At 47.9% G+C, this 27,602-nt stretch overlaps 2 protein-coding genes and 1 long non-coding RNA gene across 4 annotated transcripts; 1 reads left to right on the top strand and 2 right to left on the bottom strand.

The window, feature by feature from the left end:
* Positions 1-399: 399 nt before the first annotated feature.
* Positions 400-6,121, bottom strand: ZDHHC12 (zinc finger DHHC-type palmitoyltransferase 12). The gene is made up of 5 exons (XM_071454194.1): positions 5,704-6,121; positions 5,177-5,313; positions 4,189-4,275; positions 2,894-3,060; positions 400-2,411 (listed from the first exon to the last, which is right to left on the bottom strand). The coding sequence occupies exons 1-5, from the start codon at positions 5,786-5,788 to the stop codon at positions 2,102-2,104; spliced, it is 786 nt and encodes a 261-aa protein (XP_071310295.1). The 5' UTR covers positions 5,789-6,121; the 3' UTR covers positions 400-2,101.
* Positions 6,122-7,867: 1,746 nt separating this feature from the next.
* ZER1 (zyg-11 related cell cycle regulator) lies at positions 7,868-27,485 on the bottom strand. 2 transcript variants are annotated; one of them, XM_071454192.1, is made up of 16 exons: positions 26,833-27,485; positions 22,773-23,036; positions 21,816-21,966; positions 21,192-21,628; positions 20,112-20,288; positions 18,905-19,019; positions 18,301-18,447; positions 17,902-18,075; positions 17,112-17,327; positions 16,428-16,469; positions 15,970-16,089; positions 15,411-15,526; positions 15,111-15,299; positions 14,045-14,142; positions 13,671-13,773; positions 7,868-12,702 (listed from the first exon to the last, which is right to left on the bottom strand). In XM_071454192.1, exons 2-16 carry the CDS (start codon positions 22,928-22,930, stop codon positions 12,645-12,647), a joined length of 2,301 nt encoding a protein of 766 aa, XP_071310293.1. In that variant the 5' UTR covers positions 22,931-23,036; positions 26,833-27,485; the 3' UTR covers positions 7,868-12,644. The 2 variants fall into 2 exon arrangements, with proteins under 2 accessions (XP_071310293.1, XP_071310294.1); XM_071454193.1 differs by lacking the exon at positions 16,428-16,469.
* LOC139603382 (uncharacterized) lies at positions 17,221-18,733 on the top strand. The gene is made up of 2 exons (XR_011683669.1): positions 17,221-17,358; positions 17,815-18,733. It is a non-coding gene; the product is annotated as an uncharacterized lncRNA (long non-coding RNA).
* Positions 27,486-27,602: the final 117 nt, after the last annotated feature.

The following is a 27,602-nucleotide window of genomic DNA, read 5'->3' on the forward strand; positions in this document are numbered from 1 at the left end:
AAGGCAACTGTGCTGTAGCTGGAGACAAGGATCTAGGGAATTGTTAAGCCAAGGCAGGTCCCAGTGCTTCAGGATTCAGTGAGGTAAGAGCTCTGTTTGTGCAAACCAGGGATATTTCACACTCAGCCTAGATTTCCTATTTTCAGAGCCAAGTATAGCTGCTTCTGAAAATTACCCTGTACAGATCCTTTCAACCTCCTGCTCACCCTGGCAGTGCACTGGCCTGTTTAGAGCAGAATACACATTTTCCTCACTCTTGTTGGAGTGGCAGTTGCTGTTGGCCTCTGTGGTGTATTTTGTGGCTTTAGTTCAAGGCCACTGTGCAGTGGGAGGTAGCACAGTGGATTGTTAGCATAGGTGAAGTCTAGAATTTGGGTTCAAAGAAAGAGTCACAGACAATTTAAAAATGCATATTTAATATTTTATTTTATAATTTATGGTTGAGTAAAAAGAATGGTAAACTAACACCCAGGTGTATTTTAAAGAGATACCAGACAGAGCAAAACTGCTTTGAGCTGTTGTACCTGCTGATAAACTTTCACTTGACTGATACCTGAAGAACCAGGAATTGCAGTGTGACAGATGATCCACATGTTAGCAGGTGCCACAGCAACACCAGCAACCTGCAGAATACTTCTGAATGGTGTACACTTCTTTACAAAAACAATCCTTAGCATTCTGATATCCCTCTGATAAAGCTTCTACCCTGAACAAAGCAGACTCTGCACAGATTACAAACCTGGAGCTGGTCAAAAAGGGATCTTTTGCTGCATTTAAATTGCTTTTGGACTGTTGTGCTGTATTAGTAACTACACTATTTTTTCATGAGTGTTCATCAACTTTAAACCCTGAGTGCTTCTGAGTTGGTGTTAATTCCTGAGCCAAGACAATTAAGGCACAAGACAATTTTAGCTAATATTTTCTTGTGGTGGTTTTTCTTGTTTTGTTTGTTTTTGTTTTAACAGAAAAGGGTCAGGACTAAAATTCACACCACAGCCCTTTTTTTGTTTTAAAGCTAAGATCAGTCATCCCAAACTTCCTTTCAGTTCCCCATGGAAATCTGAAGTATGACCTTTTATTTCAATAGAAAACAGATCCTCTTGCTGCTGTCCTGAAAGCTGTCAGCATCTCTCATCTCAGGACCTGGCAGCTTTTCTCTTGCATTGAAATGGTATTATTTTATTAAAATATCACTAGTGAGTTGAGGTAGTAGTAGTTTTACCAGCAGTGTTACTTTAGGCATGAGGCACCCACCTCTGCTCCTGCTTCTCTCCCTGCAGCAAAGGCCTGAGCACAATGTTATCTGCAGAAATAACTCAGTAGCCAAGGATTACTTTTCTGTCCAAAGGAAAGTGATGGTATCATTCTTCACTGACTTGATTCAAGACACTGAATTGTTAGCAGCATCATCAACTTAAAAAGCTGTGAGGAAGCTGCTCAGGGCATCACAAAATACAGGTTAATTATCTCATAAGATTAACTGGATGTCTTACAGCTCTTTCTTATGCACATTAACAGTATTAAGCCTTAAGTCTTCATGGAAAGCATCAAGTTGAGGCATGTGGACAAAATAAAATTTGCTTTTGGCTCTCTAAATATTTACTCAAATATTTCTCTTACATGCCTGATGCTACTGCCAAAAGGCACTGCAGTTCTCACAGTCAGAACTTGGCTGAAAAAAGGCCACAGGAATTACACTGATCCTGGCTGGTTTTATCTGTAATTGCTGCTGTTCCCTAGTAGCAAAAGGCAAGGGAGACCTTGGAGAAAAGAAGTGAACACAAATAGTCACACAAATCTTGCATTTCTTCTGGAGAGATGTGGATGCACTTAACAAAAGGAAATAAATTTAGAGAGATACCTTGCTAAGTCTGGAAATCAGCTCTGCTGGCTTTTTTCCTTCTCAGAGCTGTATTCTTTGCCTTTAACAGTGCTGTTTATATATAACCCTGACTATCCCTGAAATGTACTTTGCAGGTGAACAGGTTGTGGTGCAGGTTGCATAGTCCACAATGTGTTAAAGTTCAGTGCAAGGAAACAGCAGCCATTGCATTAGCAAAGTTTTACCCAGCAGCCTGCCAGGTGTGCTGGCACACTGGGACTAGACAGGCTCACTATTCTTGTGAAAATAGATGTTCTCCCATGCAGTGAGGTGGCGTGAACAGAAGAATCTCCAGAGATTGAGGATTATCCCTTGGTCAAAGGGGTTCTCCAGCTCAGACTGCCGCAGGTAGGAGATGCGGTGGTGGGACATGAACTCCCAGGTCGTGGTGTTGCATGAGATCAGGTACAGGTGGGAAACAAGCAGCAGCAGGACCACAATGGTGAATATGAGTATCAGGAGGAAGGACACAAGGAGGAAAATGTTGTGCTGCAGCCACTCCCGGGATTGTTCAAAGTAGAGGCCTGACCTTTCAATTCAAACAGAAATAAATCTGTAGTTAAAAAAGCAGAACTAGTTTCATAAAGTAAGCAAACCTGATGACACATTGAAGTTTGATTCATAACTAATGAGCTGCTAATAATCTTTGACTACAGAGAGTTAATATACCATGAAGTTCCAAGAGACTGCACCACAGGGATTGGAAGCTAAGTTTAGAAGATTCTGTTTCCCTGACAGCTGTGAGACACAGTCACCCTGGGTTAACTCCTCTCCTGAACAGCTGGAACCCTCTTGGAGTTTCCAGCACTTGAATGTGTAAACAAAGATTGTGTTACAGGGACTGAAGCAAAACGAACAATGAAACCTAAATTACCAGAGACTGCTCAAGATTAGGGAGCTCCAGGATGCAAAAGAGGGTGAAGATCCAGAGCCAGTCTATGTTCTATGCCAGCCCAAGGAGCACTACAACTTTCAGCAATCTCAGGTCCAAAAGCCATCTCCCAGCCTTACCAAGCAACATGGCCTCCCCACAGCAGAACCACAAGCTGCACACTCAGGTAAACTATGAAGAGGGGGTGATTCCTTTCTCCTACACAGTTCTCAAGCCAGGGGCAGTGATGGTCGTAGCGCCGCACGCAGTGCTGGCACTGCTGGCAGTGCTTGGCTCGCATGGGTTGCTGCAAAACACAACCAGGAAAAGAAAAAACTCACTGGCTATAGTTCATGGCTGTCCCACTCCCATTTGGTAGAAGAGAACATCATTCAAATCTGTCTTTCCCCACAATATTGTCCCTAAAACGCTTGTGAGACAACAGCACATCAACATTGCTAAGACAAATCAAAGGGACTGTGATTCTCCTGGTCAAGACCCAAATGGGTGGCATTCAAATCAAGTGATTATCCCACACTCCTCCTATCTACGCATTTTCTTTATTATCCACCTATTATAGGAAGTCCAGCATGACAAGGAGGGAGGCAAAGCCAATCAGTGTAGTCAGGAAAGCATGAGCCAGAGTACTGAGGTGAAAAACTAGAACCACTACTACCAAATAGAGTGGGCAGGGATGTGCTGCTTTTTGGGGATGTACAGAGAAGTGCCTCCATGTGAGTACAAGACACTTGCACAGAAAACAGCCCAATTACCAGGCACAGAGAAGGTGAAAGACCTGGCTGAGAAAAGCAGTGCTTCCTAGGATTTGTGCCCTGCAGTGCATAAATGCTTTGCCAGCTTTTCTTCTTGCAATAAGCTCATTCCTCTTGGTTGATACTCTGCAGGAATTTATGGGAGCTGGGGTAATGCTTAATTTCATTAAATTGATAAGGATCACTCTGAAAACAAGCCTTTCTAGGCTTAGGCAAACTGTTTTAAGAGCTAATTTCATTGCTGCAATTTCTCCTTCATGCTGTCTTTTACCATTCAGGCCAATGTTTTGTTGTTTTAAGGCCCTGAACAAGTTCACAACAATGAGCAGTTCCCACTCAGCTGCCTTTCTGACTATCAAGGTATTTTCAAAATAACTTCTTTGACAGTACTGCAAGGTCTGGCTGACATGGCAATAAGAATGTGGAATACAATTTTCTCATGGCAAAAAAAGATTATTGTTTCTATAAGCCAGCAGGGACTTGTTTCAGCCTTGGAAAACTGGCCTGTGTGCCAGTGTCCATCACTATGACTTGTGTAGCTATCCAGTCTGCCCAGCCTCCTCTGAGCAGCAATTACAGACCACCAACAGCAGCTGAAGAACAATATAAGCTTTCAAATCACTCATCCCTTCCTCTTCCAGCATGGAATGCTGGATGCCCACCTTCACCAGGCAGTAACCACAGCGCCGCAGCTTAATGTCACCTGGAAGCTGAGGGATCACCACACCTTGTCCTTTATCTTCACCTTCCTACAAAAAAGAGAAAGGAAGGGACTGAGGAGGGTTCTTGGGTTCCTGTCTAGGCATGACTGAGCTGTATTGCTGCATACTTTTACTTAACAGTTACACAGTGTTTGCTACCTCTATCATTAGGACAAAATAATTCATTAGAATACCTACAGAATCTGCAGACAGTTATGGTACAGTGAGAGAGAACAGGTTACTGTAACCCTCCAAAGAATGTTTGCAGAGAGGCAGAAATAACTGTGGACAAGATACAGTCTGGGACAAAAACAAGGTTAGACTTCACTTCTAAACACAAGAGTGTCTTTTTGGTATGAGCAGTGCTAATTAGTCATACACAGCCAACACTGACATTAATGATGGATGACTAAGATTGATAATGCTTTTGTCCTACAGTCTATAAGGCAGTGAACCTTGAGCAGACTAACAATTACTGAAACTTTGCATCTCCATTTATTTCACTGTAACTTGTTTGTGGATGTGTCCTCTGAGAGGGCAACAAATCCATAAAGAGTTCAATAAATAGAGCTGCAGAGAGCACTGTCTGCCAAGCCTGCCCTTCAATTTGGGGCTTTTGTTGCACTTGTACCACTTAGCAGTGGTTATTGTAAAATAGGTCATATACACATTCCACAGGGCACTGCAGCCTCTGCTCTAGGAGAGGACTTGAGCTCAAATGGCACAGTTATGTAGTGAAAGGCACATTTAAAGCTTGTAAACCCTATTGCTGTTACCAAATACCAGTGTGAGACAGTCTGTCCTCATCTTCAACGGTCTGTGCATGTGTCCTTCATGCCAACACAACAGAAACTGTTTCAGATTGTTCTTATCTATCAGAGTGGAAAAAGCAGAAAAGCCTATAGACTTTACAGCTACTCCACTTTGTTCTATTCATAAAGAGCTCTACCTTCACTTCCTCTTCAGGCTTAACAAAACCCGGATCCATGAGAGACACCTTGAAGTACAGCAGGATCGAGCATAGAACCAGCAAAACGAAGATCAGCGGCTGAAGCAGCTCCCCGCGCTCCTCTTGCTTTTGCAGATCTGAAAGGTACCCATAAAAGACAGAGAGCAGCAGCTCCTTGTGAAGCCTCCTGGATTTTTCTCTCTAGCCTCAACAAATGGGTCCCGAATCTAAGAAGAGGAAATGGGGAGAGACCAGGCGGAGAGGCTGAGAAGGGGCTCCCCAGAACCCCCCGCCCTCGGGGCACCCCCGGGCCGCGGTCGGGCGCAGATCGCCCGTGTCCCGCGGGGGCCGCACGGCCCGGCCAAGATCCATCCCCGTCCTCCGCCCGCCATCCCCGTGTCCTCCGCCCGCCATCCCCGTGTCCTCCGCCCGCCATCCCCGTGTCCTCCGCCTGCCCCCGGGGGCGGAGCGGTCCCGGCCCGGCTCCGGCCGCCCCCTCCCCGCAGCCCGGCCGGGCCCCGCCTCACCCGTGCGGTGCAGGAGTAGCCCGAGCGCCAGGGCCGCGCTGAGGGCCGTGTGCGCCGCCCGCACCCAGCGCCCCGTGGGGCCCATGCCCCCCGGTTTCACCGGCTCCGGGGCTCCGCCGGCCCGGAAGGCCTCCGGGGCAGCGCCGGACGGGACACGGGCAGCGCCCCGAGGCGGGGCCAGGGCGGCCCAGCCCTGCGGGGGAGGCTCCGCTGGGCTGTTGGGCTGGCTCCACTCCCAGAGAGGACCCGGGTTCTGCTGGCTCGGACTCGGCAAACACCGGGGTCCCTGGCTCCTTTTGTCCCCCCCACCGCCCCGGCGTTGTTGTGCCCTGCGAGGCCTTTCCTTGAGGAATGTGTTTCCCCTGAGCCCTTCCCGCGTGTCCTCCCGCCCTCACCCCGGGCTCTGGAGCGCAGGGCTGGGCAAACTGTTGAGAACCTGTTACACCGGGGCTGCTGGGTGTACGGAGCTGGGGAAGGCTCGGGCAGCAGGTGCCGTTCAAGGGCTCCTCGAGGCGGTTCCCGAGGTGCTGCTGTGCATTAATCCTGCCCTTGCTAACGTGGTTATTCCATGTGTTGGTTTCCAGTCCCCGGGAAGAAGCGCGGAGAGGCTTCTGGCTGGAAGCAGCCCCTTAACCAAACAGAGCCTGGAGAATGTCTGACATAACTCGAGGAGGGATACGATGTGGTTGAGATGGCTGCAGTCAAGAGACTCCTGGCGGGTGAGGTAATTGAACCCTCCCGAGAGCTGCCGAGGGAAGCAGGTGTGTACAGACTCTTCTCAGCTGGAACAAACACCTAAAAGCATTTGAATTGCACCTGAGATGCACCTTGAATTGCACCTTTGATTTTTGTCTCTCGCTAACAATAAAAAAACCCACCAAGGTGACTGTAGCACATATTTACACTTTGAGTGTCTAAGGGGGATGAATGTTATCACAGATCTGTAAAAGTTCCAAAATCAGTGCTTTCTCTTTAACTCCTTTCAGTTTTAACCTTGCTGCTTTTGTTACCTTCTTTCCCAATAAAAATTTGGAAAGAAATATAATATTCTTTATAAATTTACCATCCAACACCTGGTAGTGGATTCCTTGGTATTGTTTGCCCACAAATTGGTTATTTCAGTTTCTTCATATGAGTTAGTGCTGATGCCAGGAAAGCACCTGGTTGTGTGGGTCACTTAAATGGTTTACCTGAGACAGCTGGGTTGAAATGTTAATAAGAATTGTCAACTAAACTTCCAGCAATCATTCAAACTCTTTTGTTTGGTTTGTTTTTTTTTTTTAATTCTAGGTAAATACAAAGCCTACAGCTCTCTTCCCTCAGACACCTCAGGTTTTACTGGTGCTCAGAAGAAGGTGGGTAGAGTCTTTCCTTCTTCACAGAGAGGTGTAAATTTTAAAGCTTAATGAAAGCAATTTGAGTAGTAATAATATTATCCACTTGAAAGTAGAAACATTTTGATGTTCTAGAATAATCTGTCCTAAGGAATGTATTCTCACTCTCTTTGCGATTAAAATAATTTGGTGCATGTTACTCTTTTTATCTTCTCCTTCAGCTTTGAAACCTGTCTTGCAGAGATCAGGGCTTATCTCTTGTGTCAAGGGTTTCAGCCTCAGTGACTGGTGGAAATTAGGCTCAGTTACAGAAGGTCTCTACTAGAAAGTTTCTGAGGAGAACCTTGGTTCCTATGGCATCCCAGCTCGGAATGCCATGCTGCAGGAAGGCTAAGGTATCTCTCTGGACTCTTAGAGCACAGCATGTTTTCAGAGGCAGTTCACTTTCACACAAATGCTCCTCCCATCCTGTTCACCTTGCTCCTTTACAGACTGCACAGTGAATTCAGTGACCACTGAATTAACTGGCACTGAGCCCTTCCAGGACCAGGGCCTTAAGAAGAAAGTCAGGCTGGCCTTAAAGCAGATTGGCTTTTCCTAAGTGCTCAGATCCTGCCCCTTCCAAAGCCCAGGCTGTGGAGTGTGAACTGCAGATGCATCACAGAGTTCAGAGCAATCTGGACACTCAAATATTGTCCTGATTTTTTTCTCCTCTCACACAACTTCCTAACAATGCTCTCGTCCTCCACTGCTTTCTTCTGTTGACAAGCAGTATTGTGTCTTTTGGAGTGATGAAAGGCAAAGGCACTGAACAGCATCATCAACACGTGGCAGTTCCTTTCATTTTTAATTAAATATATGACAGCCAATGGACCAATAATGTACCTAAATAAACCACATTCATAGAACAAAGGAAGAAGACACTCTTGAGCACTAGGTTTAATACACAGCGGGTATCCAACGGATACAACGGAAAAGTTAATTCATTCAGAATTGTAAGGAAGCAACAGTTGTGCATTTTGATTTTTTTGCTCAGTTTCACCAGGTACAAACATTTGAACCAAGCCTCAGCATCAGGCAGGTCCATGGACAGAGTAAAAGGAGACGCTTGCTCATTATAATTGAGGGTATTTTCATTGCAAAACAAGGAATTACATATTTAATTAGCTTAGAAACTTTTTTTAAAACAAGGAAAGAGCTACAGAGAGGATCAGTGACAATTACATGAAATCAAAACAGTCTGCTAAAGCAGAAGTGTTTCAGTTCAGCAGAGTATCTCCCTCATTCCTTAAGTGCTCTCTTCTCCTTCAGCCCTCGTGTTGCTTTTCATCTATTCCTGATGACTGTTGCCCTCTGTGCTTCATCCACATACATGGTTGTCGTGGAGACCAGCTGTTTTCCCACTTTTAATTCTCTTTTTCCAGCACAAGCTGTCCTCCAACACCTGAGCTGTGGCAGACTCCTCCCTAAACAGTCTCAAGGAAATGTCTTTTCTATGGGTAGTGCCTGACTGCAGTGCCCTCTAGCTCTTGCCCTACTGCTAATTAATTGCCTCCTTCAGGTAATGAGAGGGAATTGACTCACAGCTCCAAGACTTGTCTTCCCACTTATCTTCTGCAGAGACCAGAGTGACAGCAGCAGAAGCCCAGCCAAGGTGACAAGGTGGGTAGGATTCAGTGCTGAAGAGGATAATTTCAGTAGGAAGGTGTAGGGAAACAGCAGCCATGGTGCAGATGAATTATCTGCGGTGTTCTGATTGCCACAAATATCAGTGCTAAACTTTCTTGGCTTGGTCTAGATGAGAAAGTCTGGTGCTTCTGAGTGTTAAACATCATCCAAGTAGATGCCAATCCTCATGAGCAATTCCTCCCACAGATTTTGTAAAATGGAAGCACTGGTGGGAAGTTGCTCACCAATTTGCTCTTATCTGCTCCGGAGAACATGGACACCTGGCACTGCTGGGTCACTGACAAGGGCCACTGGAGGACAGGGCAGCCTCCAGCCAGGGAGGAAACCACACACAGTTCAGGTAGAGGGTTCCTTGGTTGGCACAGGGAGCTACTGAGTTGTGTTCCAAGCTTTGGAATATTAAAGGAAATGAAGTAGTGAAAACATGAAGAGTCTGAGTGGGCCAACAGCTACTGAGCACAAGGAGCCCCTCTGCAATATCCTTACATGCTGTGAACTTCTCTACAGCTGGATTTTCATTTGAAAAATAGAACCCCATTCTGGTTTTCTGAGCGGGGCTGGTCACTGGCTGTATGATTTTGTGTGGAGCTGAACTTTCTTGGCTTGTTCCTTTGATCCAGCAAAGCTGGAAGGCCTGAGAGGTATCCTTGGAGCAGTCAAGCATTTCAGGGTATCCAACTTCCCCTTTTACATTAAATCTTCATAAAAAATCTGCCACTTTGCCCTCCCTTCCTTTGCAGAACATTGATGTGATGTCTGCAGGCAACTCTCCTGTTCTGTCCTCAGCTCTGGATCTATGGCACCAGTTAAATCCTTGCCACCAAAACCAGTTTTCAGGTTATGCATTATGCCTGTTGTTTCAATTAGGGAAAATGAGGCCCAAACTGGTTTCAGACTTTCAATTACTGGAACTGTTGGATCGTGCTCTGGTGCTCAAAGGATACTTTTTACTCTTTGATCCTTACTGAAGAGAAAATGTTATTTTTCAGCTCACAAAATCTTGAAGACACTGAAGCTTGTAGGCAAAGCTCATGTTACTCTAATAGGGATGTTATTCCTTTTCATGTGCTGCCTGAGGCATTTACCTTGCTGGTGGCCTGACTCAAAATCTAACGTGAGGCTTTCTGCAATTGCCCAGTTAAGAGTTCCCTCTTTCACCTGGGAATGGTGACAGATTTCAGCAAGCTGAGCTTTTCTGTCAGCCTAGCCTGCTTCCATTCATCTCCTTATTGCTGGGAAATTGAAATCTTTTTATCCTGGTTTGGGCTGAGGTACAGCTTGCTGAAGGTCTGTGAGCAGAGGTTACCTCTGCAGTGTGAAACAGCTTTGATGCAGTGTGGATCTTGTTAGTTTGTGATGCAGCAGGTGAGACTCCAGAAACTGCTCAACTCGTGGAAGCACTGGTTTGGAAAAACCAAACCTTTGGGGTCTCAAGGCAGATAAAACCAAACCATTGGTTGTCATTAGCCTTGATGTAGTTGTGCCAAAGTCTCAGAGTAGAGCTCAACTGCTGGGCTTGGATTGCAGTGAGAGGCTGGGATCTGCTCCAGCTGAGATGGGAGCTCCACTGTCTCCCCAGTGTGGCAGCTGCTTTCTGGGACAAGGCTTTCTGATACCTCACATCTGTCATCTGTCCCCTTCTGCTCTACTCCCATCTTGCCAACATGGTCAGAATCTTGAGTGCTTTTTGTCAGTAGGTTCAAGATTTTAGTGACAGGAGCTTTCACTACATGGGCATTGGAAGGGAAGCAGATGTGGTGGGTGGTACTGCCATGTGAAACAACTTCCCAAGGACAGCAGCACTAAATGGGGAGTTAAAGAGCAAAGCCTGACTCCCTTAACAACCAAGGCTGTATTTGCAGCCCCTCTTAGTTTTGCATCTAGAAGGAAGATTAGCAAATGTTACACAGAAAACAGATCTTGAAATAAGCTCATAGGGACACAAATTCTTGGGAAACAGGAATAAGAGAAAAATACATTTCAAATGACTGCAAAAAAGTATAATTTGTCAAGTTTTGCAATCTTATGAAAACAATTTAAAAGTGACACAAAAATATATATAAGTTTGAAAAATACTTAAAAGAAAAAAGTACAGATCTCACAATACCAAAACAAATTGACGTATGGTTAAAAAGAAAAAAAAAGACATTGAATAACACCGTATTGGCAGTAAAAGTAAACCTCTCCAGGCAGTTGTGTTCTGTCAGTTAAAGTGTCAGTTTGTGGATCAAGGATCCATCTCTAACGTGCTCACAAGGACAACATGAACTCTGAGCATTAGCAGAGCCTCATAGCAGCGACTCAAATCTGAGAGCGAAGTGTACAAGGAAAGAGAGCAGCGAGTTACTGTGCTCTGAGGCCTGAAATGTCCCAGCCTGCATGGCCAGGGGCTCATCTTCCTTCTACCAGGCACAACAGCTTTTCTGAGTCCCTTCTAAGGGAAGATTTGTCAAAGAACTGTGATGAGCAGTGGGCTATGACACAGACAACTGTGCTGTTGAGTGCCTGGCTGTGAGGCAAACCTTAGCCTTCACCTTCTTGAGCCATTATAGGTCTGGAGTGTCACAGGTGAAGACCAGCTCAGTGGGACTCTCCTGTCACCTGTGTCACACAGACTGGAGTAATGCTGCTGATGGGACTGGGACTGCACTGGTAAGTGCTTCTGGGAGTCAATAGCAATAGGGCCTTCTGCTTCTGAGAACAGGGAGAAGATGTTGGGGTGGAACAAAAGGTGCTATTTCCCAGGACTGCCCTTCAGAGGGTGCCTGGAGACTCCCCACCTCCAATTCCAGCAGTTGTGCTGCCGTGAGCTTCCTGGGAAGGGAGATTATGATGTGACTGGGCACAGCTTGTGATGACATTGACTGAGGAAGGGCAGAACAGCTCCAGTCCCCTCCTGGGACTTGCACAAGGGGGGTACAGCTGCTCAGGACTAGGGCCTAGCAGAGTATAGTATGCAGAGGGAAATACTCTGGCTTTGTAGCCCTTCCCTACAAAACAGAACACTACTAAAAAAGGTGGTGAAGGACTGGAATGAAGATGTGTAGCCCTTTGTGAACAAACCTTGTGCCTTGTTGCACAGGCTCCCTTCGAGCCAAGAAGGTATAACTGGTTCTACTGATCATCCCTGACCTTCTGAGGCTGGGTGGGCTGGCAGATCCCACCAATGGGGACAATGGTACTGCCAATGGGGACAAAACAGACCTCTTGACTTTATTGGGGAAGTCTTACTTCCAAATGACCCACATAGAATTATGCTTCCATTAATGTGAGTCTTCTATTAAAAAGCCCTTAAGGGAGTGAATTAGCTTGAAAGGTCTTCTCTAGTTTCTCCATTTCTAAGTCTCACTAAAACTTATTTTTTAAAAAGTTCTTTTGGTCTATCTCTCTGGTATTGTGTCCCCCAGCCTTTCTAACCAAATAAATAACTCATCACTGCCCCACTGAGCAGCCAGTGTTGATTTAGGACTGGTGTTCTTGCAGACATCACAGGACCTCATGCAGTACAGCAAAAGGAAATTTTCTAAAAAGTGGGAAATAAACATCACACTAGTGATCACACAACTAGGTCTTCAAGCTCATGGTCATTTGAGGCTCTCTGTGTGGTCTAAAATAAATGGTTAAAAGATACATAATGTAATTGTCTTTGTTTTTTGTTTTCTTTTTATACAGAAATCATACACACAGAACTTCAACCTGAAACTTCATAACAAAAAAGTCCACTAAGTTAAGGAAAGCATTTTGTTGTGCAAAAAGTCCCTCCCCCCTCCCCTATTCACCTTCATCTACTGAGGGTCTCACACACACACATAAAGTTTCCTTCCAACGGGCGAGTTGGTAAGAAAGAGTCCTCCCTATGTACAGTGAGTTAGAGAGAAGCTGGATACAGTGCTGGCAAGAGGCATTGGGTGATTGCCTCTATCTGGAAGTGTCCATGTTCTCCTCCTTAAAGTTACTGCAGTGCTCTATAACTTTCCTATGGATAAAACAAGGACAAGGAGAGAGGGTTTAGTTTAAAGCTTATTGCACCTCAGCTGTGGGACAGTAAGGTAAGACCTGTCCCAGAGTTGATTTCTGTGTTAACAGTGTCCTGTTTGTCTCTGAGACACAAACTGTGTCAAAACCAGTAAACTCCACAAAAGCAGCTCCCAGTTTGGAATGTCAAGTTATGGTAATGCATATCCAGATCCAGTTGTGACCATTCATTCATTACCCCCACACCCAAAACCTCAGATGCCTTGAAATCCCACCAGGAAATACATTAATACAAATGTTTGTCCTTCACTGTGCTGTCACCTGTCCCATCCCACACACTGTGTGTAACTGTGACTGTCTTCTGCAGGCTCCAGTACCCTCCAGAATCTAGGAACCCTCAGCTGTGGGAACACCTGCTGCCCACTCACCAGGTATGTATTCCCAGATCTCTACCTCTCTCTTCTATTCATCCTGCAGGTATGAAATTACAGCTCTCACTTTGCCAATGATCAGCTGGCTTTTACAGCTCTGAAAGGATGACTCCAAAGAAAGGTGTCACTGCAAGGGTGATGGACTCTACCTTCTGAAAAATGCTCTCATTTTAACTGTACAGTTGGCAGTTCAGTGACAGACCAGTATGATTCTGAAGAAAGGCAGCCCACCCAAGTACAGGGAAAAGTGATAACTGGAGACTACTGGCCTAAGAACTGCAATTAGCCATGTGGCTCCCTTGCTCAACAAGCCAGTCTACAAGCCAGTTGCCTGGTAATGATCTGTGTGTACTGCCCACCTATAACATCTCTCTAGTATTCTGTTTTCATCCTCTTTTTCCTCTGCTTCTCCTGTATTCAATTCATACCTCTCGTACACATCACTACAGGCCTTGCTTTGGTAGCCTCACTTTAGTGGAAGAATTAAAAACTAAACTAAGGCTAAACTGAGAGTTTGTGATGTGCACTGGTGTCCTACCGGGCCATTTCCTTGGTCTCTTGTCGTGCTGAGGCCATTTTAATCATGTCCTTCAGGAGAGGAATCCCACCTTCTTTGATCAGCAGTGGGCAGTACTTGTCAGCTGCAGAGAAAAGAATAAATCAGGTCCTTGTGAACCCTCACAACAGTGTACAAAGAGTGGCAGGAGGGGAAGGAGAAGGATCAAAACAGTGAAGGAATTTCCGACACACCAAGTCTAATTAGCTTTATTTGACTGTGCTGCCTGGACATTCCTGCATGATTCAAAGGTTTTCTCTACCTACATAGTTTATCTTGCAAGACCTTTGCTGCTGACAGCCTCAGGTTCACCCCCTCAACAGTGCAGGGAATATGATTTCAAACAGAGAACTTACGGTAGACAGAGACCAGGTTATAGAGCGCCCAGGTGGCCCAGTGCTGGCTGACTGGGGAGATCCCTTGTGGAAGAAGTCGAAGGATTGGTTCAAATGACCTGCACAGAAATATTACAGAAGTTGTTAAAAATCCAAGAGCTATTTCTTTCGACACCTTTGCCACTCACAGCAATACAATACAGCAAGGGATCTGCTCATAGATACCACAGCAGTAAATCCATTGGCATTTCAAAGATTCTAGCACCAAGGCTAAGTCAGTGTCCCAGGGCAGTGCTGGCAGGATTACAGCCCCCACCACTTCAGCACAGACACACTGCTCAGAGAAATAGCTGCAATGAAGGCAACTGAGCCCAGGAACCGATTTCCATCTCCATTAGGCATTTCCTCACAAGAGCTGAAATCCAGCAGTACTGATCAGTTTGAGGAGGGACAAAGCCAAACTATACCCGGGCAAAGCTGGCTGCACACCTGCAAGGGTTCCTGTGTTTCTTCTAACAACAATACTATCCTGTCCATACTGTAAACAGGCACTGGAATGCCAGTTCTGGATCCCTGCCAAGCACTAAGGAATTCTGAGTACCTGATAACCTCTAACAGGAAGGGGTTTAGAGGATTCCAGCAGTTGTATTAACCTTTGAAGGGATTTCTGGTACCTGTGCCCCAGAGAAGAGTGAAAGCATGTGGCTTTGGGAAGCAAACAGACTTAAAAGGACAGATTGCAAAGGACAGCAGTATCAGAAGAAAATGCTTAGGCAGTCTCAGACAGACCATGGTTTTCCTGGACTACTCAATTTCAGCAGAAACTTGCAGGAGAAATTCTGCTGGGCTGCCAAACTTCTCCCATAGGAATTGCCAGGTAAGGTGTCTAATTTCAGCATCTTATGTAACATGTTTCAAAGGAAGATGTAAAATCCTCACTAAAGAATATGTCCCTGAAGATGTTTCTCCTTCACTCTGAACAGAGCCTCCATGCTAGGCTCTCTCTCTTCCTTTCTCTCTGTTGATGTTTCCTTCCTCTGACAATTCTGGCTCCTGTGTGAGTGGGCCAATCTTTTCCACTGCTCACCTGTAATTGATATTTCTCCTGGAGTTGATATCCCAGCTCTGGATGGCTGCCCACATCCTCTTCACAACTTCTTCTCTGTGAGGCTCACAGATCCCCCAGGCCTCTAAACCATCAAACATGATATGGGAGAGCACTCCACAGGCATTATATGACACCTCAATCCCATCAGCTTTGCTCTCCAGCAGGTTGCTGCCAAGACAGAAGAGATCACTTAGAGCTGCTGATGCAGTAAAGATTCACAAGTCTCCAGGTGTTTCAGGAGAAGATGATCACCCAGCTGGTGACCATCCAGGCACTCACCTGAACACACTGATGAACTGGGAGGTCATGAGCTGCGGCCGGAGCTCCTTCACCTCTGCCACATTGCCCAGGAGGCCCAGCATGTTGCGGTGCAGCTCCTGTTTCTCTGGGAACTCCTGGCCAGGCAAGGAACAGGATTATACACAGGTAGGACTCTGGTGATGCTGAGAACAAGCAACCCTGGGAAAAGGCTGTACAGCACATCTAGAAAAGCTCAGTATTTTTGGGTAGTCAGCAATGGCCCCTTGGCAGGTGCCAAATGGTGCTGAAGGTATGTGTGAAAAGGGAGGATCAAAACCAGGCCCACTGTTCACTGCTGCTCTGCTTGAGGGGGCTGAGCAAAGATGGGCAAAGGGGAAGATGTGTTCACTATCAGTTTCTCTGTTCTACTGGCTGGGTGGAATGATGTGAGAAAGAAGAACTTACACAAGCTTTTTCTTTCTTGTTTGTAAAGTGTAGGAAGTAATGCTTGGAGAGGAGCAGAGCCAGGGATCCTGCCCAGGCACCTGCATCTCCACTGCTCCTGTCAGCATCTCTCCAGAGACAATCAGACACTTACTTTCAAGCACTCCAAGAACAGTTTCATGCCACTGTAGTTAAGGAACATCTCACAGTTATCTGGGGTCTCATCAGTGATGTTCCAGAGGGCACTCCAGGAGAACTCCATCACCTGATCACACTATAGGGAAAAGGACAGAATCAGAGCTTTGCTAATGCAGGAGCCTGGTACAAACCAATCACCTGTTTCCTCTCTGGCATCACCCTAGATGACTTCAGAGGTAAGAAAACCTTGTTGTTCACTTTCCACTTGTCAGTAAGTGGGTTTTTTGTTTAACATTTTTGCCTCCCTGTCACATTCCCCTGCCCTCACCCTGGAACAAGAAATTCTGCAGCATCAGCTGAGATGTCTTGTGTTTGTTAGAGAAGCTGAGTTGGCACTCTGGGCTGATTTCCATGCCTAAGTCAGATGGAAGAGAAAATACTCCATGTATATGTTTTTCTTTGAGAAACACTCACTGTTTTATCAGCCAACTTCTTCTGAATCAACTTTAGCATTGTCTGTGGGCAAAGAAAGAGGAAGAGTGAGAAACAGTTCAAAAATCATGGACCTAAAACTTAATCAGCCCTGCAGTATCACAACAGTTATGGCCAAATTTGATCTTTTGTAGAGAACCTACTTGATATATCTTTCTCTAAACCAGTGGGTCATGTTCCAAGCTGTAAGTATTCACAAAGCTGAAATATGCCACAGTCCCTGAGCTGTTGAATTTGCAGTTGACTCAGTTTTGAGCTGTATGACAAGGTCTGGGATGTGCCATAACTGCACCAAAGCAACAGCCTTTGCAGTTCTTGGAAAAGGTGGGGGATAGGGGTTGAGTTGGGAAATTGATGCAAACTTGGGGAGAAGCAGGAGACAATCACAAGGTGGTACCAGATCTAGGAATAACCTCATTTGGTGAGGTCAGGTTTTAGGTTACAGTGCTTTCCTGCCCTCACACCAGCCTGTCTCTGGTCATAACCTCCAGTGCTGCTAAGCAGGTAAAGGGGTGGGTTCCAGGAGAACTCAACATTGCTGGGACACTGGTTCCCTTCTGTGATACTGCGAGGTTGGATCATGGCTGGAGGCATTTGATGGACAGCTGTAAGGGAATTGTCCTGGCCTGGGTTAGGGATAAGCAGACACCTTGGGACCATACCAACCATGACAAACCCCATCTTGCCCACAGCTTCTTTGTGGTCGTTGTCCACCTGGCAGACCAGGGCGTTGCAGAGGTGCACAGCGATGCGCTGGATGGACTCGTCCTGCCGGCTCTGGTTGAGGATGTTGAGCAGCAGCTCGTTCACTCGGCGGTACTGGAACTCCAGCTCCTCGGGAATGCTGAAGTTACACAGTGTCAGGCAGCAGTTCCGCTGCACCTGGGGCAAAAGGAAGCAAACACTGGGCCAGGTGGCTACAAAAGCACACACCCCACCATGTCATGCTTCCTTGCTGCTTGGTACTCAAAGCATCTTCTTGCCTGACTACAACTACTGAGATTTCTGTTCTCTGATCTTGTGCTGTGCTTTAGCCATGCTCCATGACCATCACTCCAGTCTCACAAGGCCACCCAGTTATCCAGGGCCCATTGCTTTCCAAGCCAGTTCCTCACTGTCTATTGGCTCTCTACACAGCTGACTTCCAGTACAGAGATTTGAGATGTTTCTTTCTGTTTTCAACATGCCCTTTACCCACACAACAATTTCACCCCACAGTCAGTGCTGGGTATCTGTGTGTCACACACATGCTTTGACCACTGTTCATGGATAAAAAGGAGCACCCTGCATGTAATCCCCATTGCTGAGTGGAGACCAGGAGCAGACATGGGCAGGCAGTAACTTCTCTGCCTTGTTTAACTCCCTGCAGGCAGAGGAAACCCAAATGCTGACACCAGGCTAAAGAATTGATACAGGGAAAGAGGACAGTGGGAACCAAAGATGCCTGGGCTCTTACTGTGACCTCCTGGTAGGACTCCATGCCATTGAGCACCACCTGGATGACCTGGCGCCGCAGCTTCACGCTCTGCTCCATGCGGTACTCGGAGTTGGTCAGGTAGAACAGCGCGGCGCTGCCCGTCACCTGGATGTTTTTGTCATCCTTGTGGCACTTGAGGGCTGTGATCACCAGCTGCAGAGAAACAACACAGAGCTTCAGTGCCACAGACTTGCTGCTGATTCTTGGTGACTGTTAGAAGCCCACAAGGAAAGCGTGGTCCAGGCATTGCAGGAACGTGCTTAGGAAATGAAGGTACCCAGTTCCACCGCGCTACTGGAACTTCATCTGGAATGGCCTGGGTGGAAGAAAAGACTGGGAGTGCAAAATTCCCCTTCCCAGGGTGAGGCCAAGGCTTACCTGGAGGGCTCTCAGCAGCTGGCTGCAGCGCTCGATGCGGGCAATGTCGAAAAGCAGGTTGATGGCCCGGGAGGTGATTTCTGGCCGGTGCTCGGTGTAAGCCTCGATGGCATTCAGGACTTGCTCTTCGTTCTTGTCTCCACTCACCTGCATGGAAGAGCAAAAAGAGTCAGGGAAGAAATTAGGAAGGAGGAAAACCAACATGCAAGGAAACTCTGAAAGGTCAAAGGGTATACCTTCCCTCTGCCCTGAGAGTAGATTCAGCCCAGGATGAGACAGAGGTTGAGTCACTTGGGGCAGGAGGGTGCTATTTGAAAATAGGACTCCTACTGTCTTAAATCCTTTTCTGTAGTCACAGACATCCTCCAGGAAGGATGATTTCTCCATGCTTTCCTCCAACGTTTTTCAATCCTTATAAAAACTATGTGGAGTACAGGTCTTGCTTTCTGGCAGTTTTCTTGCATCATGAAGTAGTTATTGAAAGATCAGAGCTCAGCTGTCACACCCAAGACCCAAAGAACTCCACCCTTCTGGCAGCCAGGGTTCTCATGTTCTTTCAACTTCTAACAAGTTCCTACTGCCAATATTCCTGCAGCCTCCTTACCTTGTAGGCTGGAATATGGGTCAGGCGGCAGAGGGATGTTTCAAAAAGGCCCAAGAACTGCAGCGGTCGTTTCAGACCCCGGAAAGGAGCAATGCTGCTCTTTGCTGGCTCAATGCTGGGGTGAAAACACAAGAGATTGCTCATGTTGGTACCATGTTTCTTCAGGTGTCTCCTGCCACAGAGATGGCTGCCAGCCCTCCATTCACTCTGACTGTACTGCTTCAAAGCTACATTTCATTTTATACCAGGCAGCTGCTTATGAACATAACTCTAAATATTCATCCCAGGTGATCCTGAGTGGAAGGTGAACATGCTGAATGGAACCAGCAGAAAGAATTACTGCAGACAGGATGCAGCTTTCCCAGGTAAAATCTGTCCTGGAAATTCATTAGTTGGAGTGAAAATTTCCTCTTAAAGGGCTGTAGATTTCACTTGTCCAATGCATGTGTAATGTGATAAACATGCTAAGTCTGTTTCTGTTAGCATGCAAGAACACTGTTTTGGCTGCCATGTTCCTTATTGACCAAGAGCCAGTGCATTTTCACCAGCTCTGGTGAAAAGGAGCCACTACTGTCTCACTTTTTTGATTCTGTTCAGCAAGTGCTTAATAGGAGGGCAGAGCTCTTGGCTGATGTGGAAAACCAGACCTCTAGGTCTGCCTCTGCTGAGGGGCACCAGGATTTCCAAGGGTTGATCTGCCCAGTATTCAGGTCAAATCTAAAACAGGCCTTTAGATTCCAAGGTTTTCCTTTAGATTCCTAAAACACGCAGCCTTCCTATGAGTGCTGATGTATTGACTCAGTGTATAAATGTTCTGTCAGAAGAGCCTGGATTTCCACAAGGATAAGAGTATTCTGTGTAGGAAATGTGTAACGGGCTTTGGAGTCTTTTCAGAAAAAAATCCAGCAGAAGATCCCTGGGAGAATGTGTGTGGGGAAAAGAACTGAAATGCTTCAGATATGCATGGCAGGCAGATGGAATGAATTCTTTATTACTCTTACAAGTCCTTACTTGTGTTGCATACAGCAATCACAGCTGATTCTCACACTAGTCTCTACTGTCAGGGGAACCTGGCAAGAGTTGTATCCTGCTTTTTAGTACTGATTAGACCTACAGAATTTGGGAACTCAGAAGAGGGAATTGTTCTTAGTTCATCTTTGACTGATCTATCCATCCAAGCAGACCTCAGTAACTGCTGTTTGCTTACCTTGTCTGGCCCATCTTCTCCTCCATGCTGGGGATAGTGCAGTTCTCCAGCATGGTGTGCCCTGAGATGTCGAGTGAAGTGAGGTTCACCAGGTTCTCCACAAACAAGTTTAGAACCCGCCGGGTCAGCTTGAACTTGTAATAACTGGACAGATGGTCTCGGGAGATATCCAGGTGCCTGCAAGAGAGAGAGAGCATCTCACAGCCTGGAAAGCATTAGCTGGGGCTTCTCCCTCCCTGCCAGAGCCAAGTGTGATTATTATTTACCATTATTTCCTTCCCAAGATACAGGAATGTGGTTCTGTAGGTTCTGGCAGCAGCAGCTGGCCCTGTGTCTAACCAAAGCACACAGGTATTTGGTAGAGGGCTACTTGGAATGGACCACAGTGAATCATCTAGCCCACACATCACAAAGGAAATTGCTCCAGGCTCAGAAACTGCCTTTTCCAACCTCCATCACAGCAGGCACCTGAGCATTTCTACCTGGAGATTTAGATGCACCAGAAGATCTGTGCATTCCCAGAAACGTATCTTGCCTTATCCCACAAATTAAGTTGCACAGGGTGTTGTCAGCTTCCCCCATCTTATAATTTTTCCACCCCAGGCTATTACATTATCCTGATTTCTTTCAGGTATTTAAATGCTTAACCTTTGAGGAAATCTTGCTGCTAAGAGAGTGGTGGGACAAACTGACCAGCATTGTGTGCAAGTGGGGTTCTTTACAGGACAGAGAGACTTTGCTGGCTCATACCAAAGACTGGAGCAAACATCCCACTCACAAAAGGGTCTTCTACCTGTTGCACACCAAGTGGGGTGATGGGGTCACATATAAGTTGTTTTTTGTTTTTTCCAATGGGAAGTTTCTGCTAGGTGGTGTCTTCTTACAAGCAAAATTCAGGCTGCCATTAGACATGTCAGATATGAACAGTGACGAGTACAGTCAGTGAGCCTGTTCACAGGAAGGTTTGTAAGCTGAGCCCAGCAGTGAGTGCCTCTCTGACAGCAGGCAAGAAGACCATTCCTGAAAGACCTTTCCCTATGAGCTAGAGAAGGATAAAGAAGGAAGAACAGATCTGCTGACCTGAGCTTGCGAAGCTGTGCAATCACTTGGATGTGCTCCTCTGAAAGGTCCATGTTGTAAAGCACTAAGGAAACCAGACTGTCCTTCCACTGGGTCAGGAATGCCACATCATTCAGCTGGATCCCAGAGAGGTCGAGAGCTGCGAGAGAGGCCAGGGGCCGCAGCAGCGTCTCCACGTTCACCCCCTCGATCAGCCGGCCCAGGTTCAGGATGCGCAGGCGGCTGAAACCCTCAAAAGTGAAGTCCTTGACCAAGACCTGGCGGGTGGGGTTCACCAGGCAGTCGTCCTCACAGCCCCCAGGGTTCTCCTCCTCGTAGAAGATATTGCTGCAGCCAAAGAGGCTCAGGGAGATCAGTGTGTGGCTGAAGCTCACCAAGGTTTGCAGGCTCTTGGCTGTCAGCTTCTCACAGTTAGTCAGGTAGAGCTCAATAAGATCCTGAAAAAAGGGAAATCAAGGTTAGAGATATTTCACAGGTAAAGTGCCCACCCTGTTTGCCCCACACCTCCCACTGGGATAGCCTGAAATCATTTATCACCCAACTTGACCAGTGTCCTATGCCATTCCCAACAGTGGCTTTGGGAGCTGAGAAGGAAGAAGCTGAGGTTAGTCCAAGCAACCCTACCTGCTTCCTGATGGCCTCCAGGTCCTGGTCCTGCACAATGTGTTCCCGCAGGTGGATCCGAGCTAGCCTGGTGCTCCGTGGGTCTGAGAAGAGGGTGAAGAAGCTTTCATGGGGTTCAAAGATGCTGTCTGTCTTCACCAGCTCCACGTACCTGTGTGGGGCAATGGTGTTAGCACAGCACAGGCTCAGCCACAGCTCTGGAACCTGCACTGGTGACAAGGAAGTGTGAGAGAGTTGTGAGCACACACCAACCCACCCCCTCCCAGTATCACCCAGATCAGCCTTTGGGGCAAAGCAGCTCACCCACCTCTTATGGCACAGAACCAATGATCCCTAGGAAAATCTTGGGCAAACATTTGTGCAGGACTCAGTGTGTGAGCAAACTGGATTCTGGCAAGCACAGACTCCAGGAATTTTTTCCCGAGCTGTTTAAACTTAGTAATTTGATTTTTTTACCCCCCCATTTTTCAGAAAATTAGCTGGCCAGAATTCTCTGCCAGACTTTGTGAGCACAAGTTCAGCCAAGAGAGACTGTGACAGCCAAATTACATAAATCCCTGGGAACAAGTTGCTTTGTAAAACGATGGGAGCAGCAGCCTTAAAATTTAACATCTGTTAGCACTTTGGACTCTAATTTCTCTGCTTGGACAGAGTGTTGTAATGCTTCAGTGATAGGAAATGGGAAGGCTTCTTTGTTGCTCACTGACATTCTAGGAAGAAGCAGTGACTGTTTCACTCTGGGTTTACTCTTTTCATTTCCCTTTTTACAGCATCATGTTGAGCTCTGACTAACTTAGAAAGGGTGACTACCACAGAAATTAGAATGATAGCAGTACAAAAGGGAACACTTCCTTCTGAAGTTCGTGCAAACCCTTATTTGCCCATATGATCAGCTGGAGAACTATACTCCCCCTTCTCTGAGCTCCCAGCTCTTCCTAAACCAGGCCTGAAACGTACTCATTGACAAGCTTGTCACAGATCTCGCTTGGCAGGAAGATGTCGGGGTGGAGCCGCAGCGTTTCGTTGTCCAGGAGGTAGCAGAGAGTCCCCTCCAGGTTGCGAAGGCAGTAATCAGTGCACAAGGTCATCAGAGACTCAGGACTGTCAGATGCCATCTTGAGGGAAATTATGGGAAGGGGAAGAGCAGAAGGAAGTGTTTGATGCAGGAGATCCTTCCCTCAGATGAAGTCCTGGGACGAATTTATGGGGCCATCAGGATAGCTATAAGCAGAGAAGGGAAAAAAGATGCATTGAGAAAGGCACAACTGCAAGTGTCCCACAAAGCTGTCACAGCAGCAGGATATTGTATTTACAGCTCATCACTTGCTGACCTCAAAAGGACCTGCAGCAGTTTGGCCTCTCTGGCAGTGTTCCCTTAATTCCTTGATATTCCTACTCCAAGGGGATACTGTGGGAATGAGTTAGTGTGATGTGTTTGGAAATGAGGCTACATAGCAAAATGTTTCCTCATTGCAGGGTTATCTGGCTGACAAAGGCCCTTGGAAAGGGAAGTGGTAGAAGCCACATTGCTTGGTTTCCTTCAGGGTGGGTTGGATAAACCAGCAGAACATTTACTGTCAGCATAATCCTTTGTAAGGCACTGGTGGGATCTGTGGCCCTGCATCTCCTGCCTGTCATTCTATTTGCCAACATTCCAAGTCAAGTTTCATTTTCAAGTTCAGTGTTTCTCTGTAGTACCAAGCCAGAAGCTTCATGCAAATCCTTGAACGAGAGCGTGAAGTGGATCAGAAGGCAGAGGGAAACACAGAGTGGTCTGGGATCCGCCTGAGTGCAGTGTAAAGGCGAGGCTGTGACTGTGCTGGACACCTCTACATCCAGCTCACCCTCACCACCCCAAATCTGTCACAAAGAGTGACTAAACTGGAAAAAGGCAAAGTGCTTTTGCCCTTCTTCATTTTTAGAACAGGATAAAGGATGGGTGAGGCAGACAACTGGGGGAAGCTATTTCTGTTTTCAGATTTGAAATGACCTGACTGCTCTGGTATCAAGACTTGCTCAGTGGGGTCCCAAGGGACCTATCAGAGAAGGTAGCTTGAAGACCAGCAGTGACATTTCACTTTCAAAGGGTCAAATCACATTATAAGCAAACCTAAACTTTTCTAAATATTTCCACAGACACGAAAAATTGCATTTAAATGTTTATTTTTGATATAAAACCTGTATCTTATCAAAAGTCCGTCCCTGCTGGCCCTGAAAACACTGATGCTGTGGAGGTAGTTGTTATTCTCTGCACCACAGCTGAGCAGCCATTGCTGGAGAAGTTGTTGCAAAATGTCCTGAACCATATTCTGTTTCTGATCTTTATCCTGCAGCAGGACACTTGTGTGTCACCATCTCTCTGCTTCTCTAAAGCCTCTGCTGCTCTCTTTCCTTCACTCCTATGGTATCAGTACAAGAAAGAAGAGCTTAACTCCCATTCCTCAGCTTAATCACTCTAAAAGGTAATGCTGAGGCAAAAAACCCCAAAACTTCAGCAATCATACAAATTATACTTTAAACTCTCTCCAATCATGATGTTAAGGGAGGAAGTTGCTCCTTTGGTCACTGAGTGCTGACAGGGGGTTACAAGAACATAAAACTGAGACTTTTCAATAGTGCCACAATAGCTCCATTGAGGTGCATGAGGTCCAATCAACAAAAATGGAGAGTTTTCACTTTGATAAAGGAGGAGCTCCACAATCCACAGTTCTCACCTTTGGAGTTAACTAAGGTGAGAAGTCAAGGCTGAAATGTGCCACTGAGTGCACAGTACTGTCTCCATGGCTGGGAGGTCCTGGCAAAGGGAATGAAGGTGGGAGGAAGCTGTCCTGTGTCTGCTTTGGAGATGAATCGGCCTCACCTCCAGAACAAGTCCCTCTCGCAGATTTTGCCTGAAGCTTGCTGGAGAGAATCTTTCCAGAAAGGCAAGATCAACAGGAAGATCTGAACCAGCTGGGGAGCGTGTTCTGCTGTCCCTACCAGTTCCCCTGTGCCATCAGACAGGAGATCCCTGCAGTCAGTGTTCTTCCACTGTTTACTACCGACGGCCAGAGAACTCGAAAACAAATTCCCATTGACAACCTATTGTCACGTGCAGCTGGAAACGGCCAGTGCTTGGGACTTGGCCAAGCAGCTCAGAGCACCAGAGGGCAAGGACTGCCTTCCTGTGGCTCTGACAAGCCTCTGTTCCCTCTCTGCTGAGACCAGCACAATGCAGCTGGTTGATCTCAGCCCTGAAGAAATCAGCTGCCTTTTAACTTCTGAGCTCCCCGTGATCCACCAACACAATCCCATGCAGAAGTTTAATATCAAGAATAGTTCAACTGTCCCACTGAAATAGGAGCAAAGAAAAGCTTTCATTCTCCTGATTTATCACAGCTATCTGAGCAGCTGCTGTGACCTTTTCTCCAGGACACAACACAAGCTGGCCTCTCCCTCCTTAGACTGAAGACATGACACCTCAGCAGCAGAGAGGGAAGTAAAAATGCCAATGGCTGCCCTGATCAATACTGTCTCTAGTCATAACTTCCATGTGTCACAAAAAGAAAAGAACTGGAGAGGCTGGAAAATCATTAACATTTGTCTAACTGTTCTCCTCAGGAAGCTTCACACAGGATGAAGCTGCCTAGTGACTGCCCCCAGTGCTTTTCCAGTAATGAGCTGCCTGGTGCCATGTGGGTTTTCGTAAAGACAAATGCATGAAAGATGCTGAAAATTCAAGAGCGAGAACTGAAAAGTGACCAGCTTCAGCTGCCAGTATTTTTTCCAATTTATTTCTCTGACAGATTTGCTTCCATCTTAGTGCACTAAGGAGCTGAGTTCCTCAGAGCCTTGGGACCAGGGACACAAAAGCCCTTTCCACGGGCACACGTGCAGTAACAGCACCCTCCTGCCATCCACGGACCCAAAACCAGGAATAGCACAGGCAGCTCTACTTACCCCCTCCCCAGCATCCAGGACCCCCCAGGCTCTTTGCAAATATTGCTTCTTTCCAGGCTGGATCTGCACTGTTACAGCATTACCTGCTGCACTGGCACGTGAGGCTGGGGACCTCTCCTGGGGCTGCCAGTGCCAATATCCTCTCCCTTGGACTTCAGACCCATCATCTCTCGCAGCCTCTCTCCAGGCAGTGCCCGGAGCCAAGCCAAGCCTGACTCACCGTGGCTCCACGCCAACCACACAACGTTTACGCTGTTGCTACAAAAATGATTGGCAAAGCTGACTGTTCCAGCATCAGGGACTCATCCAAGGAGAGGGCAAACAATATGCACTGACATGAGCTGATTACAGCGACTTCAGAATTACAAATGAAATGTAAATGCAGAGTTTGGCACAGGTTATGCTCTGAAGGGAAACTGCACTGTCACTTTAGCTGGCATCCTGCAGCTGTAAATCACTGTGATTTCATTAATTGATGGGTCATTGCTGCCTCTGTGGGGAAACACGATCCCTTCTGACACCAGGGAAAGTGAAGTAGGAGAAGATGGAACTCTCCTCTGTCCCAGCAAAGCCTGCAACTCCCAAACTTGTCAGGCAGCCAGGCTGACATCCTAAATGAGACGGCTCACACTCGTCGGGGAAGGCGTTGATCTTTACCTGCCTGCAGTAAAGATGTTCCTTCAGCTCACTGAATTAAATTTCATCACGGATTTTCATTCCATAGATCACCTGCCCAAGAACCCTACCCGGAGTCTCTGGTCACGGCTCTCTGGGCGCTGAGGCTCCATCAGCCCGCGATGGTCTCTGTGAACCCCGCGGGCAGCGCTGGCCCCGAACCCGAGCCCTCCCTCGTCCCCGAGGCACTCAGAGGTCACCTCGCCGTGCAGCACCGGAGCTGCTGCCGCGGGCCGGAACCCCGTCCGGCGGGGCCCGGCTGCTCCCGGCAGTCCCGGGGAGGGGATGGGGACTGCGCCGGGGGCACCGTCCGGCACTGCCGGGGGCGACGGTTCCTCCCCCCGCCCGGGCGGGCAGGCCTGTTGCCCCGGGTCGGGCTGGGGAGGGGGGCACCGGTACTCACCTGGCGCCATGGGGGACTGGTCCCGGCTGGTCCCGGCTCCCCGGGGCGGGCCGGGGTCCGCGTCCTGCTCGGGCCCGCTCCCCCCGCCGCAGCCTCCGCTGTCAACAAACCCGCCGTCACTTCCTCCGCCCGCGCCGGAAGCGCCAGCGAGTCCTTCCCCGGAAACACCGGCCCGGCCGGAACGCTCGGTCAGCGGGGACCCGGCGGGGACGGGGACGTTCAGTGACGTCACAGAGCCGTGACGCCACGCGGCGGAGGCGCTGACGTCACCGCGCGGGGCAGAGCTTGGCCGCGGCGTCCCGGCAGGGCCTCCCCGGGACAGGTCGGCGCAGCCCGGGCTGTCCCTCGCTCAGGAGCTGCGGCTGCCGCCGCCGCAGAGCCAAGGTCCCGCCGCGCCTCCTCACTGAGCGGGGCCATTCCCGCGAGCCCCGCTCACGGTTGCCATTGGCATGGGCCGCAACGTGCCCGGGACAGCGCGACCACCCCGCGTGTCTCCTCAGTGCTCGGGGGACCGGCTGCTCCAGCCCGCGGGGGCTCTCCTGGCGCTTGGTGCCTGGGGAGGGAGCCACGCCGTGTCCCGCAGGCCGAGGGGCGCGGGGAGCCGGGACAGGGCAGGGACCGGGCCCGCGGGGCTCCGGGAGCGCCCCGAGGAAGACAGGGGGCGGGGCTTACCGGCCTGTGAAGCAGCGGGGGCGGGGCTTGGTGATATGGGCGGAACTGAGAGGGGCGGAGCTTTGCCCGGAGGGGGCGGGGCCAGGCGCTCAGGAAAG

Source organism: Agelaius tricolor, unplaced genomic scaffold, assembly GCF_023055355.1.
Source record: "Agelaius tricolor isolate 1412-34295 unplaced genomic scaffold, bAgeTri1.0.p SCAF_38, whole genome shotgun sequence".
In the NCBI taxonomy this organism is placed as follows: Eukaryota; Metazoa; Chordata; class Aves; order Passeriformes; family Icteridae; genus Agelaius; species Agelaius tricolor.